Here is a 19,418-nt window from a genome sequence, read left to right as displayed (position 1 = left end):
GCATTCTGGGAGTTCAATAAAATGTTGACTTGCAATGATCTACATCAGGGGTGCCCATAATGTAGATTATGCTAAACTACAACTCCCTTGATGCTTTGCACGCTTTTAGAATGCCTTCAGAGTGACAAAGCATAATGGGAGCTGTAGTTGTTTAATTTTTTTGGGCACCCCTGATCTACATTTTATCGAACATGGCTTATTGTGGTTTGCAAGGAATTTGAATTATGCATTTGACATCAGCATAAATAATGTTACAAAACGAGCATAAATGTCTCAAATTACACAATGTAGAAAGGATATGTATTACCTTCACTGCAACTTTTGTTATGCCTGTATCAGACCCTAAAATGTCTATAGCATTGCCCTCATACACTTCACCAAATGCTCCACTTCCCAGAAAAACGCAGAGTGTAAGTCTCTCCCGAGGAAACTGTGGCAAAGTTTGCATTTCAACTTGTGTAGGAAGAGTTCTGTGGAAATAAACCTAAATTCCTAAGCAAACATTTTATTTTGGATTTAAAACCTATAAAACAAATTATGAAGTATCAAACCAGCTAAAAGTGTAAACCTTTAGAAAGTAACCAATAAAAAAATCCTCAGCTGCATCTAGTTTAATCATTCATACAACCCTACTTTTTCTGTTGATCCAAATAGAGTGTTAAAACTAAAACATAAAACAAATCATTAACTGAACTTTTGGTTGAACACATTTTGATAGTCTCAAGTGAAACATGTATAATTCCCACATACAGTTGATAGAGTCACTTGGCTAAAACTAGACATCTGTGTTGCAAATGTAATGCAGCCTGCTAATGTAATAACCAATGCCTTCTGCTATAACAGCCCTTGTTCTATCAAATTCCCCTACCTCTTGAAAATCCCCTACCCTCCTCACTTCGAGGAATCAGCTGGATCCTGTGCTGCACATGAGTGCTAGCACCCCTGCTACTCCTCCACAGCAAGGTCATGGAAGGTAAGTAAAACTAGTTTTACACTTTCATTATAGTTAGTGCATTCACTAAGCTTAGGCACACGGGACATTTAGGGTTAAGTGAGGGTTCAAATTAGGGTTAGGTAAGTGATTCTAACCTCTCTCACACTTTATTCTTACCCTAACTCTTGGGGTAAGGGTTAAAATAAAGTGTGAGAAATCAATATTTACTGATATTACCCTATTGTGAAATATCACTAAATATGAACAAGTCCCTAATCCTAACCCTAATTTTAACCCTAACATTAACCCTAAATGTCGAATGTACTAAGCTTAGTGAATGCACTAACTATAATGAAAGTGTAAAACTAGTTTTACTTACCTTCCAGGACATTGCTGTGGAGGAGTAGCAGGAGTGCTAGCACGCATGTGCAACACAGGATTCAGCTGATTCCCCTCACCGGAAGTGACGAGGGTAGGGGATTTTCACGGGTAGGGAAATTTGATAGAACACCCTCCTTACTTGACCGGTGTTTTATCGCTATATGGGCATCTGGACCCTGCTCAATCAAGCTTACATTCTATAGGAGGTGGGTTGTAAAACACATTAGGACAGGAATTTGCAGTCAAATAAGGTGGGCTGCCCTTTAGGAGAGAGCAAGAGACAGGTATGTGAGGTAGAGGTTAGTCTTGGAGGCCATAAGCTTTCCTAAGGAGTTTTAAGGCACTTCTTAAAAGGTGCAAGACTAGGGGAGAGTCTGATGGCGGTAGGCAGGCTATTCCATAGGAAGGGAGCCACCCATGAGAAGTCCTGCAAGAGTGAGTTGGCCGTATGGGTGCGGACAACGGACAGGAGGTGGTCACGGGCAGAGCGGAGAGACCGAGTAGGGACATACCTATGGATCTGTTAGGAGATATAAGAGGGGCTAGAGTTGATCAGTGCTTTATAGGTGTGAATTAGTACCTTGCATTGACTCCTATAGCATTGAGGAAGCCAATGTAAGGACTGGCAGAGGGGTGAGGTGTGAGAGAAACGACTAGAGAGGAAAATCAGTCTGGCAGCAGCATTCATTATGGACTGTAGCGGTGCAGTACGGCTTTTGGGAAGTCCAATAAGGAGAGGGTTACAATAATCCATGCGGGAAATTACTAGAGCATGGACAAGCTCCTTGGTAGCATCTTGTGTAAGAAAGGGACGGATGCGGGCTATGTTTTTTAAGATGGAATCTACAGGATTTGGCAACATGCTGTATGTGAGGCTCAAAGGTGAGGCCAGACTCAAGTATGACGCCAAGACAGCGCGCTTGCAAGGATGGACTGATGTGGGTACCACAAACTTGAAGGGAGAGTAAAAGAGGAGGATCAGTATTAGGAGGAGGAAAGACAAGGAGCTCAGTTTTAGAGAGATTGCGTTTCAGAAAGCAGGAGGACATCCAGTCAGAAATGGAAGAAAGGCAAGCAGTGACACGTTGCAGGACGGCAGGGGAGAGGTCCGGGGAGGAGAGATATAACTGGGTGTCATCAGCATACAGGTGGTAGTGGAATCCAAAAGAGGTAATACGTTTGCCAAGAGAGGCAGTATAAAGAGAAAATAGAAGGGGACCAAGGACACAGCCTTGAGGGACTCCAACCGAGACAGGATGAGGGGAGGAGGTATCATTAGAAAAGGAGACACTGAATGAGCATTGGGAGAGATAAGAGAGAACCACGAGAAGATAGAGTCAAAGAGACCAAGTGATTGAAGAGTTTTAAGAAGGAGAGCATGATCAAAGGTGTCAAAGGCCGCAGAGAGGTCAAGAAGAATTAGTATGGAGTAGTGGCCTTTGGATTTAGCTGCGATTAGGTCGTTAGTAACTTTGATAAGAGCAGTCTCAGTAGAGTGGAGAGGGCAGAAGCTAGATTGAAGAGGGTCAAGGAGAGAGTTGGAATTGAGGAAATGAGACACACGGGTAAAGACAAGTCTTTCCAGAAGCTTTGAGGAAAAAGGGAGCAGGGATATGGGACGATAGTTAGAGGGGGTGGACGGGTCGAGGGATGTTTTTTTTTTAGCACTGTAGTATAGGTACTACAGTGGCATGTTTAAGGTCAGCAGGGACAATGCCAGATGAGAGAGAGAAGTATAAGATGTGCGTTAAGGAAGGCACGAGACAAGTGAAGAGAGATTTAATAAGGTGAGATGGGACAGGATCAAGTGGGCAAGTGGTGGGGCGAGAGGAAAAGAGAAGAGCAGCCACCTCTTGGTCAGTAACCGGGAGAAAGTCTGAAGGGTAGGAAAGGTATGATCTATGTGTGGTTGAGAAACAGAATGGCAAGGAGGGGAGAATTCTTTCCTTAGCTGTTCAATCTTGTCAGTAAAGTAACATGCAAAGTTATCAGCAGTAAGGTTAGTTCCGGGGGTGGCCCCAGCAGGGCGAAGAAGAGAATTAAAGGTGTCAAAGAGACGCCTGGGATTGCGGGAGCATGAACTAATGAGAGAGGAAAAGTAGGACTGTTTGGCAAGGGCAAGGGCTGCGCTGTATGAACACAGTATGAATCTATAATGGAGAAAGTCTGACTGGGTGCGAGACTTCCTCCAGGAGCTTTCAGCACAACGGGAGCATCTTTACAGGTAGCGTGTTGATTTAGTATGCCACGGTTGGGGGCTGGTCCTCCTTGAGGTGCTTGTTTGGAGCGGTGCTGCAGCGTTCAAGGCAGAGGTGAGGGTAGTGTTATATGCGGAGATGGCCAGTGAAGGACAGGAGAGGGAAGGGATGGACAGCAGTCGTGAAACAATATCAGCTGACAACTGCTGGAGATCAAGAGAATTAAAGTCCCTCCTGAGTTGAGGGGGGTTAGGCTGAGGTTGTTGGGTGAGGAGGTACACAAGAGCAAACAATAAGAGGTGGTGATCAGAGAGAGGAAATGGAGTGTTGCAGATATTAGATACTGTACATGCATAACAGAAGATTAGGTCATGGGTGGGAGAATTAGCCAACTGTGGGAGGAAGTAATTGAAAGTAGTTTAGAGGCTGCAGAGGTCAAAGGTGGGTTAATAGGAATATTGAAGTCCCCGAGAATTAGGGATGGAATGTTAGAAGAGAGGAAATAGGGAAGCCAGGCAGCAAAGTGGTCAAGGAAGAGAAGAGGGGAACCAGGGGGACGATTAATACCAGCAATGTTAGCAGAGAAGGGTTTGAAAAGGCGAATTGAATGTATTTCAAATGATGGGAAAGAGAGGGAAGGGGGGTGGGTAGAGGTTTAAAGGAGCAGTGAGGGGAGAGGAGAAACCCTACACCACCACCTTTAAATTTAGGGTTTCTTGGGTTGTGGGTAAGTTGAAGACCACCGAAGGACAAAGATGCACCGGTAGCAGTGTCAGAGGGGGAGAGACAGGTTTCTGTTAAGGCTAGTATATTCTTATTCCTTTAATCGAGCATCTCATGCAATGTCAGAAGGTTATGGGAACAGAATGACAAGTGTCAATCTGTTCAGACACCAATATGTTGGCAATGTGTAGGTGTTATGGGAACGAAGGAGGGAGCCTATTCACATAAATTAAAATATGACCATACCCAAAATGATGTATTATGTAAACTTCATATATATTTTCACTATTACACTGTTTGCCAATTGTTAAAGAAAGAGCTTTGTTTCCACGACTTACCTGACAGCATAACAAGCATTTGCCAAACCAACAGTTTTAGAAACACCACGCAACGCAGAAAGTTCTTTGTCCTCATAGCTGAACACTGGCTTTTCTTTTGTCTGTTTATGCTTGTGTTTCGTCCTCTTGTACACAACTAAATAAAAATTAAGAAAATAAAAGGCATAACTTAAAAGGCTGCAAAAATTATTTTCAATAAAATGTAAGCTGCTTGTAATTGGCAGACAAAGTACAAAAGGCAAAAAGAAACCAAAATCTGGTTATGTGTATTTGTTTTTAAATCTGTCAGTAAATTTTGTCAAAGCATGTTAATCTGGAAAAATTCAAATGTACCAATTTGACATCCATTACACCAAGGCTGGAGCAGTACCTGGACAAAGTGAAACAAAAGGTCTAGAGAGTGTTAGAGGGTTAAAAAATATGTTACATATAATAATAAATATGCTATAGCACAATAAGTCAAAGCTTGATAAATATCTGAGAAGACAAAATTTGCTACATACCAAAAGCAGCAATCAGAAGAATCACAGACAGTAAGGGTAAACTAATTGCCAGAATTATGACAACATCATTAGTGGAGCTTGATTCTGAAAATTGGAAAAGAAACATTTTTGTTTTAAATTTTAATAGTTTTGTATTTTTTTTTTTTTATACCAAAACATTATATGCATTATTTGCAATACAGATAGAGGCAATTATTAGTAAAGATGTGCGTTTGTATGTGCCTTTGTGCCTTTGTGTCTTTGTGTGTCTATCTGCATACTAAGGTATGTCTGTGTGTTCATATGTCTGATTGTGTTGTTAATTAGGTTGGTGTGGGTGGCAAGATATACATAGATAAGTCTGTACTCTATAGGCCCTTTTATTAACTACTTCATGACCACTGATAGGAAAAGTACTTTTTATTTTCCAGATTTGGATTGCCTATATATTTGCAAGTGCAGCTTGGTGATTATATAACTTTTAATATTTTTAATATCAGTTTTCACATTTGACTTAATAGAAAATATATTTAAAAATTCATAAAACATATATTTATTAATGCAATATTTCATAAAGTTTACTGTGAGGTAGGTCAGCGAATAAAGCGTCGGCTGCAGTACATCAGACTTCAAGGTTTCTTTCCCAGCATGACCAAATCAGCATTTCATTCTTCTGAGATCCATAAAATGAATATCGTCAAGTTGGGTAATAATTAGACATGGAGGTTTGTTTAGAGCCAAACATCTCATTGACCTAATCCTGAAGCAACCAAACCAACGAATGGCTAAGTTGTTTTGGTTGTTTCGCGATTCCAGCTTCATTATTAGCCAACTGTCAGCCAACCAGGTGGTGGGTGGTGGCTTTTTATTAATCAATAAGGGTGGACATCCTAAAATGCTATACTTATCTTTAGAGGCTTTTTTTTTAAATCTTCTTTTCTTCAGCCTAACAAAAGCACATATAAAAATCCGACGCAACTATTAAAAATAGAAAAGACCCGATTCGTAAAAAAAAAGCAGATTAAAAAAAAATCTAAATGCATGTAGAAATAATCCATCTTCACTCAGTGAGGGCTCTATGCAGAACGAGTTTGCAAGGTGGGGAAATCCCTTTTAACGGGACACTATAGTCACCTGAACAACTTCAGCTTAATGAGGTTGTTCAGGTGAGAACTATAGCTCCCTGCAGCCTCTCTCATGTAAACACTGTATTTTCTGAGAAAATACAGTGTTTACATTTAAAGCTAGGAACACCTCCAGTTGCAGTCACTCAGAGTGAACCAGAGGGACTTCCGAGTTGATTAAGGCATAAAACGCCTCAATCCACTCAGATCTGCCGTCAGCAGAGCTCAGGGCAGCTCTGGCACCACTGTGCACGAGCATCTCGTCTGCGTGGGAGTGGCTTGAGTGTACAAGCTGAAGACCGGAGACCGAGGAGGAGGGGAGGATTCAAACTGTAAGTAAACTTATTTAGTGAGTGTGGGTGGGTGACTGAGTGTGGGTAGGTGACTGAGGGTGAGTGGGTGACTGAGTGTGGGTGGGTGACTGGATAGATATGGATGATGGGGATAGATATGGATGATGGGCATGGATATGGATGATGGGAATGGATGGATATAGATGACGGGGATGGATATGGATGGTGGGGATGGATGATGGGGATGGATGGATATGGATGATGGGGATGGATATGGATGATGGGGATGGATATAGATGATGGGAATGGATGGATATGGATGATGGTGATGGATATAGATGATGGGAATGGATGGATATGGATGATGGGGATGCATATGGATGATGGGCATGGATATGGATGATGGGGATGGATATGGATGATGGGGATGGATGGATGATGGGGATGGATATGGGTGATGGGGATGGATGATAGGGATGGATATGGATTATTGGAATGGATGGATATGGATGATGGGGATGGATATGGATGATGTGGATGGATGGATGATGGGGATGGATGGATATGGATGATGAGGATGGGTGTCTTTAATTTTTTACTACTTGTGTGTTTGCATAGAAACACTATATAGAGAGAGAGATCTCTATATATAGGGTTTCTATGCAAACATGCAAACACACAGATTGGCTGAGGAGGGGGGCGGGTATAGAAAGTGAGCTGAGCTGTCAGACAGCGCAGCTCGCGAACGCGCATTCCGCACACATGCACAGTTGAGCGCTGAGTTTCTTCATAGGGCGGCATTCGATGCCGCTCTATGAAGAATGCGACTTGTGCAGCGCGAAGCCGCGCATGCGCACCACATCGCGATGACGCTTCTCAAGGAGAAGCGGCCTATTGGGCCCTGCAATTTCGTCATTTTGATTTAAAAAGGGGGCGTGGCCTAGTGGGCAGCTCGGCGCTGGAACGGAGGTAAGTTTTATTATTAAAACTTACTCTGATTTTTTTTTTTTTTATGGCAAGTTCATATAAAAGCAAGAAAGAAGGCTGGGGGACCTGTCTTTCTTGCTTTTATATGTTGACTCTAGTGTCCCTTTAAGGGCTTTCTCACATAATTCCATCTCAGCCATAGTGCTTTAATTGGTTGGCTGAATATAAGTAAGTTGCTAGTTTTAGTTGCAGGAGCAGCTGCTGTTTAGTAGATATGCCCTGCACGCTGGTGCATAAGGGAGAGTTTATAACTCCCTTATACTAATACGAGGATTATATTGACCCTTGTAGGTTTTTAATAAATTTATTTTTATTGAATTTAATTGTGGCAGCCGGCTAGCGAGAGCTGGTCATCAGCAACATGATTAATCCTCGCGCCGCCGAACTAACTGAACTGTCACCTTGTTGAGCGTCGGACATCCCAAACAAAATTTCTAATTCATCGAAGTTTGTTTAAAAGAACAAAGCAATTCTGCCACGCACAAGATTAGTAATAATACCATATAGAATACAGAACTATCTTGAGAGCTACGGAAGCTAAATATACTTTTCTGGTAAATACTTTTATATGATTATTATAACCTCTCTGACAATTCCTACTGGGATATCTGAAGCCTGCCTGGTAACTAGAAAGAGTTTATACATGAACGGCACTGGCAAATTACGAAAGGCATTAGCTTGGTCATAAAGAGTGTTTCATACAGATAAAGGAAGTTAAGCTGATGTATCATCATTAAGCGGATTATCTTCAAAATCTCCATACAGCCTGCTCTGTCTCTGTTTATTTGCAATGTAGGTTGGAGGTAAGTGTATGATCCATGGTTAACCATGCTTCTAATCTGAGTGTTTTGTTTGATTTGTTATTCTTGTTCATACAGTTGTGACTATAAAAAATGTCTTGTTTTCTGAGCATCTTTTTCATATCTGAATGTTGTGAATATACTGATTTAGGATTTATTAGATTTTTTTTTAGATGGATCCAACCTAATTAACATTTTCAAGTTTGCCTACGCAAGCAATATTTAACAATGTTAATGAATTGTTACCTCTAATTATCTACACAACACATTAGTTGGAAATGGCATAATAATAATAATAATATTATCAGGGGTGTTGCCTGGCTCCAGAAATATCTGGGGCTTGAGCCCAAAGAGATATTTGATGACCCCTAAACTGACAGAGAGGTGGGGGCATGAGTCATGTCCTATTCCTGCCTCTCTCTTATATCTTCTCCTCTCAATCTACGAACAGTGCAGCTGCTTCTCTTTAGGATCTCGATAAAAGCATAGCCAGGTATTCAACGTGATTCCATCATCCTACTTAACTAATAGAGGGACGTACAGCAAATATCTGTTCTTTAGTACCCCCTCCCAGCTGCCACTTGTGGACTTGAACAGTTTTCATAAGATTGCTTTTTTGTGAAGCACCTGCCTAATAGGAAATAAAAAATAACATGATTATAATTGGAGAATACAAAATGATACCGCCCTCAATTTTATAAAAAAAGGTTAGTTTATTGGCACAACATAGAGGCAAAGGAAAGAGTGCTACTTTATCCTATGTAAAGATAAATATATATCCCAGTTAACATAACTAGTCCACCAAGTGCAAAACATTACTTAAAGTGCTTAGTGCCAAATCACCATAAATATTATAACTATACACCAAAGTACAAACAAATATACATATACAATACTGCCTGCCAACAGTTCTTATGCACAAAGCAAATAACTAGGATATATAGAGGGCACACAGATGTCAGTAATCTGTGCAACAGAGTTCCTGAAGTATACTTAAAGTGTCAATAATCTCTCCCAATCCTGAGTGTATTTTGGTAGTAGATCCAATACAGAAAAAAAATAAAAAATAAAAAATCAGTATGCAATTGAATATTTGTATTCAAAAAAATCATAAAAGCATTCTGCAAGTCTAGGTTAGATCTCACCCAAAAGTATACAAGGAGGCCTCTGGTGGACAATCATAAAGTATAAATTCTCCTGAAAGTAGGAAAAGGATGGATTCATCCACTGTAGGTCTCTTTCACTTTGTCTGTAGGAGTTCCTTATGTAGTAGCAGGATGAAGCAGCATGTAGCAGCAGGATGGAGGTAGGCAGATACGGGGCTGCGCGTTTGAGATGTTGTTTTCCTTCAAATTGCCATTTGGTGGACTAGTTATGTTAACTGGGATATATATTTATCTTTACATAGGATAAATTAGCACTCTTTCCTATACCTATACCTATATATATGTTGCGCCAATAAACTAACCTTTTTCTGTTTTGTTATAAAATTGAGTGCGGGATCATTTTGGTATTTTCTACTATTTCATTGTGGGTCTTTAGAGGTGACCCAGATACCTGCACCTAAGGTGTGATCGAGTGCAAGTACTATTTGATTTTTTTTCGTATGATTATAATTATTATTTATCAGTGAAAAGCAGCAGAGGGACGGAACTGCAAAGGAAATGTAATGGGACACTGCATAGGAAACATATTTGAGGTGTTTTGCTTTTTTTTTGGTAGGGAAACAGAATACAACCATGTATTGTCCTACATAATGATAAAAAATATATTCAAAACACCATAAACATAACCCATTATGCAAACTTGCCTATTAACACCTTGTCACTTTCAGCCTTCCAAATATGTGTACAACATGATCAGACACGTCATGCAAGTCACCCTCTTGAACCTAAAATAGCTACTCTGTGACCCAGTGCTGTATTTGCCATAAGGCACACAAGGCATTTGCCTTGGGCGGCACTTTCCAGGGTGTGGCAAAAAACACCGCCCCCAAATGTCCAGGCAAATACCTTGTTAGCCTGGTGGCAGGCACACCGCAGAGTGAAGCCATGAGCCAGAATATGAGCTGAGCAGTTAGAGCTGCCCGACTGCCTGCACACCTGCCTTTCACAACAGCCCGGCCAGCAGCCCCACTGGACCCCGGGTAAAAAATCCACCCAGCTCTCCCAAATGTAGGGGGGCTGAGTGAATTTCAATTTTAAAATAATCTGTAAGTGTTGGGGGAGAAATGTGTGTGTGTGTGTATGACTGGCTGGCTGGCTATCAGTGTGTGTGTGTCTGGCTGTCAGTGTGTGTGTATGTCTGTCAGCATGTCTGTGTGTGTATGTCTGTGAGTGAGTGGATGTCTGTCAGTGTATGTCTGAGTGATTGTGTGTGTCTGTGAGTGAGTGTTTGTGTCTGTGAGTGAGTGAGTGTGTGTGTGTGTCTGTCAATGTGTGTCTGTGAGAGAGCCTTTGTGTCTGGGTGACTGTGTGTGTCTGTCAGTGAATATTTGATGTGTCTGAGTGATTGTGTGTGTTTGTCAGTGTGTGTGTGTGTGTCTGTCTGCCTGTCAGTGTGTGTATGTCTGTCAGTGTGTGTCCTTGAGGGAGCCTGTGTGTCTGAGTGATTGTGTGTGTGTGTCAGTGTGTGTCTGTCAGTAAATGTGAATATGTGTGTGTGTGTGTGTGTGTCTGAGTGATTGTGTATGTCTGTCAGTGTGTGTTTCTGTGAATGGGTGTGTGTCAGTGAGTGAGTGTGTGTGTATGTCAGTGAGTGTGTGTGTGTGTGTGTGCGCGCATCATTGTGTGTGTATGTCAGTGTATCTGAGAGTGTGTGCCTGTCAGTCAGAGTGTGTGTGTTAGTCTTTAACAGGAAGAGGTATGGTATTGACAGGAAGAGGTTGGGCAAATATAAATTACGGGGTGCCTGAGTTCTGTCATGCCTAGGGCAGCACAGATCCAAAATACACCACTGACCACATTGTTTCCAGCATAGCGAATGACTCTGTGTGTGGGGATACAAGTACAAGGATGGATAAATAGACAAGTACGGTTTCCTAAAATGGTATCAGAAGGAAAATGGGTGTACTCTGGGTGCCAGTCACATGGAAAATAATGGTGTACTATCCAAATTCTTCAGTGTGAAGACCTTGATTAACCATTCAAAATATATTCTATCTCCTCATGTGTCCATCTTCACAGCAATGGGTATCCACAGCAACTTATACAAGAGGATGCGCTTAATGTCAGATATATAAAAAGTCGAGGGGACACAGTCCAGAATGTTCACTTTCCACTACTAACCAGCTCCAGACTCGATAGCATGCAGCATTATAATCCCCACTTATGGATACATGTGTTTAATGAGTGAATTCTGTGATATTCAGTAATGAATATATAATAATACACAAGGGAGAGAAGAAAGACCAATGGAATGATATTATAACCTTGAACTGAATAATAAAATATTTTACTTTCTTCATTCACTTCAAAGTTACAATATCACACTATTGTTGTTTACTTCCCTCCCTTGTGTATAGAGTACCCCTTTTTTGCTGTCACAGGTAATCTATTGTTTTATCAATTAGTACTTGTCTATCATATATCTGCCTGCTATCCACAGCTACGTATCTTCTTAGATCTTGACTGTACTTGCAGGGCCGGTGCTAGGATTTTTAGTTACACAGGCGAAGATGCATTTTGGCGCCCCAACCCTCATTAAAAAAAAAATGCATCTTCACCTGTGTGTCTTTCCTCCCAAGCCACAGGCACACAGGCATCATTTTTCAGTCACACAGTCAAAGTCATACAGGTACACTGTCATACAAAGACAGAAATAATCATACAGAGACATACAGACACATACAGTCAGAGACATACAAGCAGAGATATACATGCATACAGAGACATGCAGGCATTTAAAGACATACATGCATACAGAGGCATACCGTCATACAGACACATACATACAGACAGGCATACAGAAACATACATAGAAAGACATTCAGGCACATACATACAGACATACAGGCATAAAGAAACATACATACAGAGACATACAGGCATGCAGACACATACATACATACAGAGGCATACCGTCATACAGACACATACAGAGGCATACCGTCATACAGACACATACATACATACAGAAACATGCATACAAAGACATACAGGCATACAGAGACACACACATACGTACATACAGAGACATAAAGGCATACAGTTACATACATACATACAGATACATATATACAGACATTCAGAGACAAACATACATCCAGTTACATACATGCATACAGAGACATACAGAAACATACGTACAAGACATACAGACACATACATACATACAGAGGCATACCATCATACAGATACATACATACAGACAGGCTTACAGAAAAATACATACTCACACACACACACAAACTCACAGACACATACTCGAACACACACATACTCACATGCACACACACACTGACAGACACACACACACTGACTGACAGACACACACACACTGACTGACAGACACACACACACTGACAGACACACACACACACACACACTCACTCACACAAACATACACACACAGTAATTAATTATCTAAATTAAATTTAAATTTCCCACCCAGCCTCCCTACCTGGAGTGCTGGCGTGGGTCTTTCATTGGTGGTCCAGTGGGGCTGCTGGGAGGCGTGCGGCTGAAGTTGATTAGGAGGCGGCGAGGGAGCTCTCTGATCTCTCTGACCGGCTCCCTCGCAGGCTGTTTACTGATGCCGCGGGAGCCGGAATATGACGTCATATTCCGGCTCCCGCGGCATCAGCAAAAGGCGCGCGAGGGAGCCGGTCAGAGAGATCAGAGAGCTCCCTCGCCGCCTCCTAATCAACTTGTGCCGCACGCCGCTCCGCTCCGGGGATCCAGGAGGTGACCAGGCAGCAGGGAGCACTTCCCTCCTGCCGGTCACTGGAATTTTGCGCCCCCAGCGCCGGTGCGCCCTAAGGCGGCCGCCTGTGCCGCCTTATGGACGCGCCGGCCCTGTGTACTTGGTATAAAATTCCAATTTAGGACTGGCTCAATATCATGTGCTACCTGAGTCCAATGACAAAGTGTTTCCTCCACCCCACCAAAAATAAGTTGGCCTCCTGAAGTCATAGAATCCTAAAGACATAGACGCCAGATCTATTACAACATATGGAAATGTTCCTCTTCTTGGTTCTTATTTTATTTTAAGTCTGTTCCCTCCTTCAGTTAAAGGGACACTATAGTCACCTGAACAACTTTACCTTAATGAAGCAGTTTTGGTGGCAATCCTCTGCCATTTAGGAGTTAAATCCCTTTGTTTATGAACCCTAGTCACTCCTCCCTGCATGTGACTTGCTCAGCCTTCCATAAACACTTCCTGTAAAGAGAGCCCTATTTAGGCTTTCTTTATTGCAAGTTCTGTTTAATTAAGATTTTCTTATCCCCTGCTATGTTAATAGCTTGCTAGACCCTGCAAGAGCCTCCTGTATGTGATTAAAGTTCAATTTAGAGATTGAGATACAATTATTTAAGGTAAATTACATCTGTTTGAAAGTGAAGCCAGTTTTTTTTTCATGCAGGCTCTGTCAATTATAGCCAGGGGAGATGTGGCTAGGGCTGCATAAACAGAAACAAAGTGATTTAACTCCTAAATGACAGAGAATTGAGCAGTGAAATTGCAGGGGAATGATCTATACACTAAAACTGCTTTATTTAGCTAAAGTAATTTAGGTGACTATAGTGTTCCTTTAATATGTGATTTTTATGCCGCCCCTACCCCAAGAACCTCTTTCTACCCGTGAAGAAATGCCAAGAAGAAATGACAGGAAGTCCTATTTAAATAGTCTTGTTGTCAAAATGCACTTAAAGGGTCACTATAGTGTCAGGAAAACAAGCTCGTTTTCCTGACACTATATAATCCTTAGGGTCCCCCTACCCTCAGGGCCTCCCTCCCACTAAGCTGAAGGGAGTTAAAACCCCTTCAGCCACTTACCTTATCCAGCGCTGGACTCCCTTGGCGCTGGTGACCTCGCCCCCCCCTCCAACGTCAGCTCCCAAGTGGAGACGAATGCGCAGGCGCGGCCAGAGCCGCACTCGCATTAAAAACGCCCATAGGAAAGCATTTCTCAATGCTTTCCTATGGATGTTCTGCGTACTCAATGCAATTTTTGCATTTATCGCCGCAGAAGCGCCTCTAGCAGCTGTCAGGAAGACAGCCACTAGAGGCTGGATTAACCCTGCAATGTAAACATAGCAGTTTCTCTGAAACTGCCATGTTTACAGCTGCAGGGTTAAAAGCTGGGGGACATGGCACCCAGACCACTTAATTGAGCTTAAGTGGTCTGGGTGACTATAGTGGTCTTTTAATAACATACTTATCTAACTATGAGTTTATTTGTATCCATTGTTCTACAATCCTATTGGCGAGCATTACAGAATGTATTCGCTCAGAATAATATTAATGCTGCATCTTTGCATTTGATAGTGAGAAAAATAACGGTTAAAGCATACACTGAACAGTCAAAATATTAAAACCACTGACAAGTGAATAACATTGATTGAATAGTTACAATTGTATCTGTCAAGGGATGGGATATATTAGGCAGTTCTTGAATTTCATGTATTGGAAGCAGGTAAAATGGGCGATGGCTAGACAACTGGGTCAGAGCATCTCCAAAATGGCTTTCGGTGTGCACAGTAGGCAGCTGTTAGTAACTACCAAAAATGGTGCAAGGAAAGACAATCAGTGAACATTGATGCAAATGGAGAAATGGCTACTGTAGCTCAAATAGCTGAAAATGTAATGCTAGCCATGATTGGAAGGTGTCAGAAGACACAGTGCACACCAGTCAGAGTGCCATGGATGACCTTTGTCCATCACCGAAAGTGCCTTCAATGGGGATGTAAGTGTCAGAACTGGACCACGGGGCATTGGAAGAAAGTTGCCTGGTCTGAACAATCACAGCTTCTTTTAGATCAGGTGGAAAGCTGGGGACATGCTTGTTGTTTACCTGGGGAATAGATGGCAGCAGGATTCCCGATGGGAAGGCGGTAGGCCGGTGTTGACCTGGCAATGTTCTGCTGAGAAACTTTGGTTCCTGGCATTCATGTGAATATTAATTTAACATGTACCACCTGCCTAGAAATAGTTGCAGACCATGTACACCCCTACAGAACAATGGTGTTTCTTGATGGCAGTGGCACACTGCATACATTGTTCAGTAATGGTTTGAGGAACATGACTGTTCAAGGTGTTGCCTGGGCCTCCAAATTTCCCAGATCTCAATCCGACTGAGCATCTGTGGGATGTGCTGGAACTACAAATCCGATCCATGGAGGCCCCAACTTGCAACTTGCAGGACTTAAATGATCCGATGCTAGTATCTTGTTACCAGATACCACATGACAAATTCAGAGCTGATTTGGCAGTATGATGATGACCTACACGACATTAGGCTGGTGGTTTTATTGTTGTGGCTGATCGGTGTAGCTTTCTCTAAAACCTGTAGTTTATCACTTCTTATAAAATGGACTCTAACATTAAGAAGATGTAAGGCCTATATATTCATTTACCTTTAGTTAAAATTATACTTTCACTGACATCACTGTAGTTGCTGAGTCCTAACATGTTGGCAGCTGCAGCTCTGAATCGAAACGTTCCTTCCATTGTTGTAGATTTCCATACACAAATATCAGGGCATGTCCCATTGTATGCCACATGCCAAGGCCTTGCAGCATCTCTTCCATCATCTTCCATCCTTCTGAATTTTACAGTTAATATAAATAAATATTAAATTTATATTAATATAATTTTAGATTGTATGAAATAACAGTGCAATAAAATAACAGATTAAACAAATTTCAGAGATCTTCTTCATAGGTTATTGTAATTGAGCTTGTGTAGTTCATTTAAGTATATGTTATACACTGAAAAATATACCCCCAAAAAATCAAATAGCTGACTTCCTAAATAATGTATAACAACAGTACCTTTATTGATTGGACATTAGACTGGGACACAGCAGTGTAGGCAGGACAGACACGATGCCTTCGTGCCTTAGAGGTACTTCATCAGAGCCTCTGATCATCCCCTGCTCTAAGGCACATAGCACGTAAGGTGTTTTTATGTACCTTTTGCTGCTGGGAGTAAGCTATTTTGCTCTATTGTGTATATTTTGTTTAAAAGCAGAGTCTGAAACTGACCCCTGGCAAATATAGCCTACACCTAAACTGCATTTCATATATATATATATATTTGTGTGTGAGGGGCAAATAAGGCCGTATAGGAAGTAAAAGGGAAATAAGTCGGTTGAGGTGTGCCGGAACCGACGTCGTGAGAGGCCTGTAATAAAAGAGGGCCCACCCATGAGGTGTAATGAAAGTATAGATAGAGGCAGTGGAGGGTGGGGACATGCGAGTCGCTAAGAAAAAAAAACATACGGGACGGAGGAAGGTGAGTAGGGGGGTTTAAATAGGTACCATGCCCCTCCCACAACTGCAGGCCAAGCCTTTACATTTGTGTGAGGGGCAAATAAGGCCGTATAGGAAGTAAAAGGGAAATAAGTCGGTTGAGGTGTGCCGACGAACCAACGTCATGGGAGGCCTGTAATAAAAGAGGGCAAAAATTGTGTACCTGTCAGAGACGAAAACAATCAACAAAACCTAATTGCCTAGCTGTATGGTAAATGCCAAGCGAGGAAATAGTTGCCCAGCACTTTAACCGGCACTCTTAATTGTGCCAGGGGAAATAAGGTATTTTAAACGTGTTGGTCCACCTAGGTTAGACTAAATGTGGGGTAGAGAAGGTAATCAATAGGTGAGACTTCCTAAGATAATGCTGCAAGAAGGACGTGGTGGCTGTGGGAAAGTATGTGAGACCCAAGAAACTGTGAAAGCAGGAATAGCGGCTCAACAACTAGATTTCAAAGTTAAAGTGACTAGTGCCCATCAAGTACAGCCTTCCTCACATATGTGTTTAAAACGGTTGATCCAAAAGAAGGCGAAAAACCCAGTTTGAAGCGTTGCCAATTTGCAACAAGCTGGAAAAAAATTCCTTCTTGACCCCAAAAAGGCAGTCAGATATTCCTTGGATCAAGCAGTTATTGCCCTACATTGAAGGTTGATGCCTGGTTCGTATAACAGGCATGTAATAAGACTGCTAGTGAATGAGATACTTAGATGTAGATGTGAAATCTATAAATTTGAAATTTCCTGGAACCTGAAACGCCTTGAGTATGCTAATAGTCTGGTATGAGGACATGAAACTGCGTATGAATGGTAAAACCTGTACAACATGTGGAGTTGTGAAACGGATAGGAAGCGTTGATGCAAGTTAGAGGTGGCAAAAGAAGCAAAAACCAAAATGCAGGCAACATAGCTACAGAAACAGTATCGGTATGCGCGAAGAAGGAGCCTCAAAGGGGAAGAAGGCCCGAACACACAAACCGCAAGCATTGGAAATAGATCCCGACATGAAAGATGACGACCACGAGCTAACCAGGTTGGCCGCCCGTGGTTGGGCCCCCGAAAGGTGCAGGAAGTCCGGATCGGAACCAGCTAAAGTGGCAGACGCCAGTTACCCCAACCTGCCATCTGACACCGCCCCATAGACGACGGCAGCGAAGACAACCAGCAGGCGAAACGGAGAAGAGCAAACTTGGGGGCCCCCGAGGCAACAGCGTTACCCATGGAGTGCGGGCTGAGAGTTCAACTGTCTGAAAGGCTGCTGGGAGGAGGGGGGAAGGGAACTCGCGAGAACTGCAGTGAAGCAGGGTAGGAGTAGCAAGGTAGGATTAGCCAAAGCACCACCGCGTGATGGGTACCAGACCAAGCCAGAGAGCCCGGGCGGACAATACCATGCCAACGCCTAGCAGCGGAGACCTGCTAGAAAAAAAGAGACAAATAGGCAGCGCATAAGCAACCCAATGTGTGTGTGTGTGGGAATGTGTATATGTGCTGGCATACTAGCTAAAGCCAAAAGGCGAAGCAATTGAACTAGGTTTGGTGACAGGTGAGGCCCTGCTAGATGCCAAGCGGCGTGAGAGGCTCTAACTATGAGTTGGCGCGAGGGGATAACGTGGCCACTGAACGTTGTGGCGGGGTGTTGGCCTCTCAGTGACAGTTAAACATAAGATAGAATGGGAGTGACAGGTGAGGCCCTCTCTATGCCACGATGCGAGGCGACTAACTATGATTTGGCCCGAGGGGCATCGTACCTCCGAGTATGAGGATGGGTGTTGGCCTCGCGGGACCACTAACCTAAGGCGAAGAAGCCAGGGGGAATTACAACTAGTGGACACCTAGGACCCTGACAGCCAGCCACAGCTAACTAAAAGGGGGAGCGAAAGAGAGATAGGACGTACCGGAGGAACACGGAAGGAAAGTGGGGGAGGGAGGTGGTGCAGGAAAACAATGTAGCACGAGGAGTATGGCGGGCAAACGAGGCCCAGCCGTGCATGAAAAATTAAGACTTGAAAAGAACGCTGGCTGGACTCTGCAACGGGACCGAGAGAAACAAAAAACAAAAACCTGATACAAAAACTGTAATTAAACGCACCCATTCAAATGTAAAAGCGTATGACTTGAAAATGCAGACTACATATAAAAACATCAGCAATCAGTCTGCATGGGACTACGGGGAATTCACTAAACAGTGAAATGTGAAATCCTACCATACGGTGTCGGTTGCCAAAAACCAGAGCGGTATTCGCTAAATACGTAGGTTATAGCTTAGCAGATAATACAAAAAAGGAGAAGGTTGGAAAGTGGGGGAGCAGATTTGCTATAGAGGCAAAGGTTTGAAAGTGGGGGAGCAGAGGAGGACTCAATGTGGAGGGCAGATAGTACAATATTAGAACAGGTTGGAGTGTAGGGGGAAAAGTAATCCTATAGTGGAAAAGTTCATAATGTGTGGGGTCATGAAGTACAACAGAAGAACAGGTATGAATGTGGAGTGCGGGTATTACCATAGAGGAGCATGTGTGAAATAGGGGGTACAGGCTATAGTATAGTTGGAGGCTGGACTATAGAGGCAGTGAAAAGGAGGGGGCACAGGCTGAAAGGTGTAGTACCAGGCCGGACTGGGCTCTGAAGAAGCAGCTAATAGGGCTCCGAGTGAGGCCTCTGGGATAGCCGGCACGAGAGGGTGGTGTTGAAGG

At 42.7% G+C, this 19,418-nt stretch overlaps 1 protein-coding gene across 1 annotated transcript in view; it reads right to left on the bottom strand.

The window, feature by feature from the left end:
* The window catches only part of ROS1 (ROS proto-oncogene 1, receptor tyrosine kinase), a 295,800-nt gene that overhangs the window by 81,148 nt on the left and 195,234 nt on the right, over window positions 1–19,418 (bottom strand). The window contains exons 31-34 of the mRNA XM_063441784.1: window positions 15,835–16,022; window positions 5,078–5,161; window positions 4,575–4,710; window positions 308–470 (exon numbers count right to left, since the gene is read on the bottom strand). Coding sequence (XP_063297854.1) covers window positions 308–470; window positions 4,575–4,710; window positions 5,078–5,161; window positions 15,835–16,022 — 571 coding nt within the window. The remainder of the gene's footprint in view (window positions 1–307; window positions 471–4,574; window positions 4,711–5,077; window positions 5,162–15,834; window positions 16,023–19,418) is intronic.

Source organism: Pelobates fuscus, chromosome 2, assembly GCF_036172605.1.
Source record: "Pelobates fuscus isolate aPelFus1 chromosome 2, aPelFus1.pri, whole genome shotgun sequence".
NCBI classification, from domain to species: Eukaryota; Metazoa; Chordata; class Amphibia; order Anura; family Pelobatidae; genus Pelobates; species Pelobates fuscus.
Note: the sequence above shows the minus strand (reverse complement) of the source record. Positions and strands in the feature narration are given on the sequence as shown.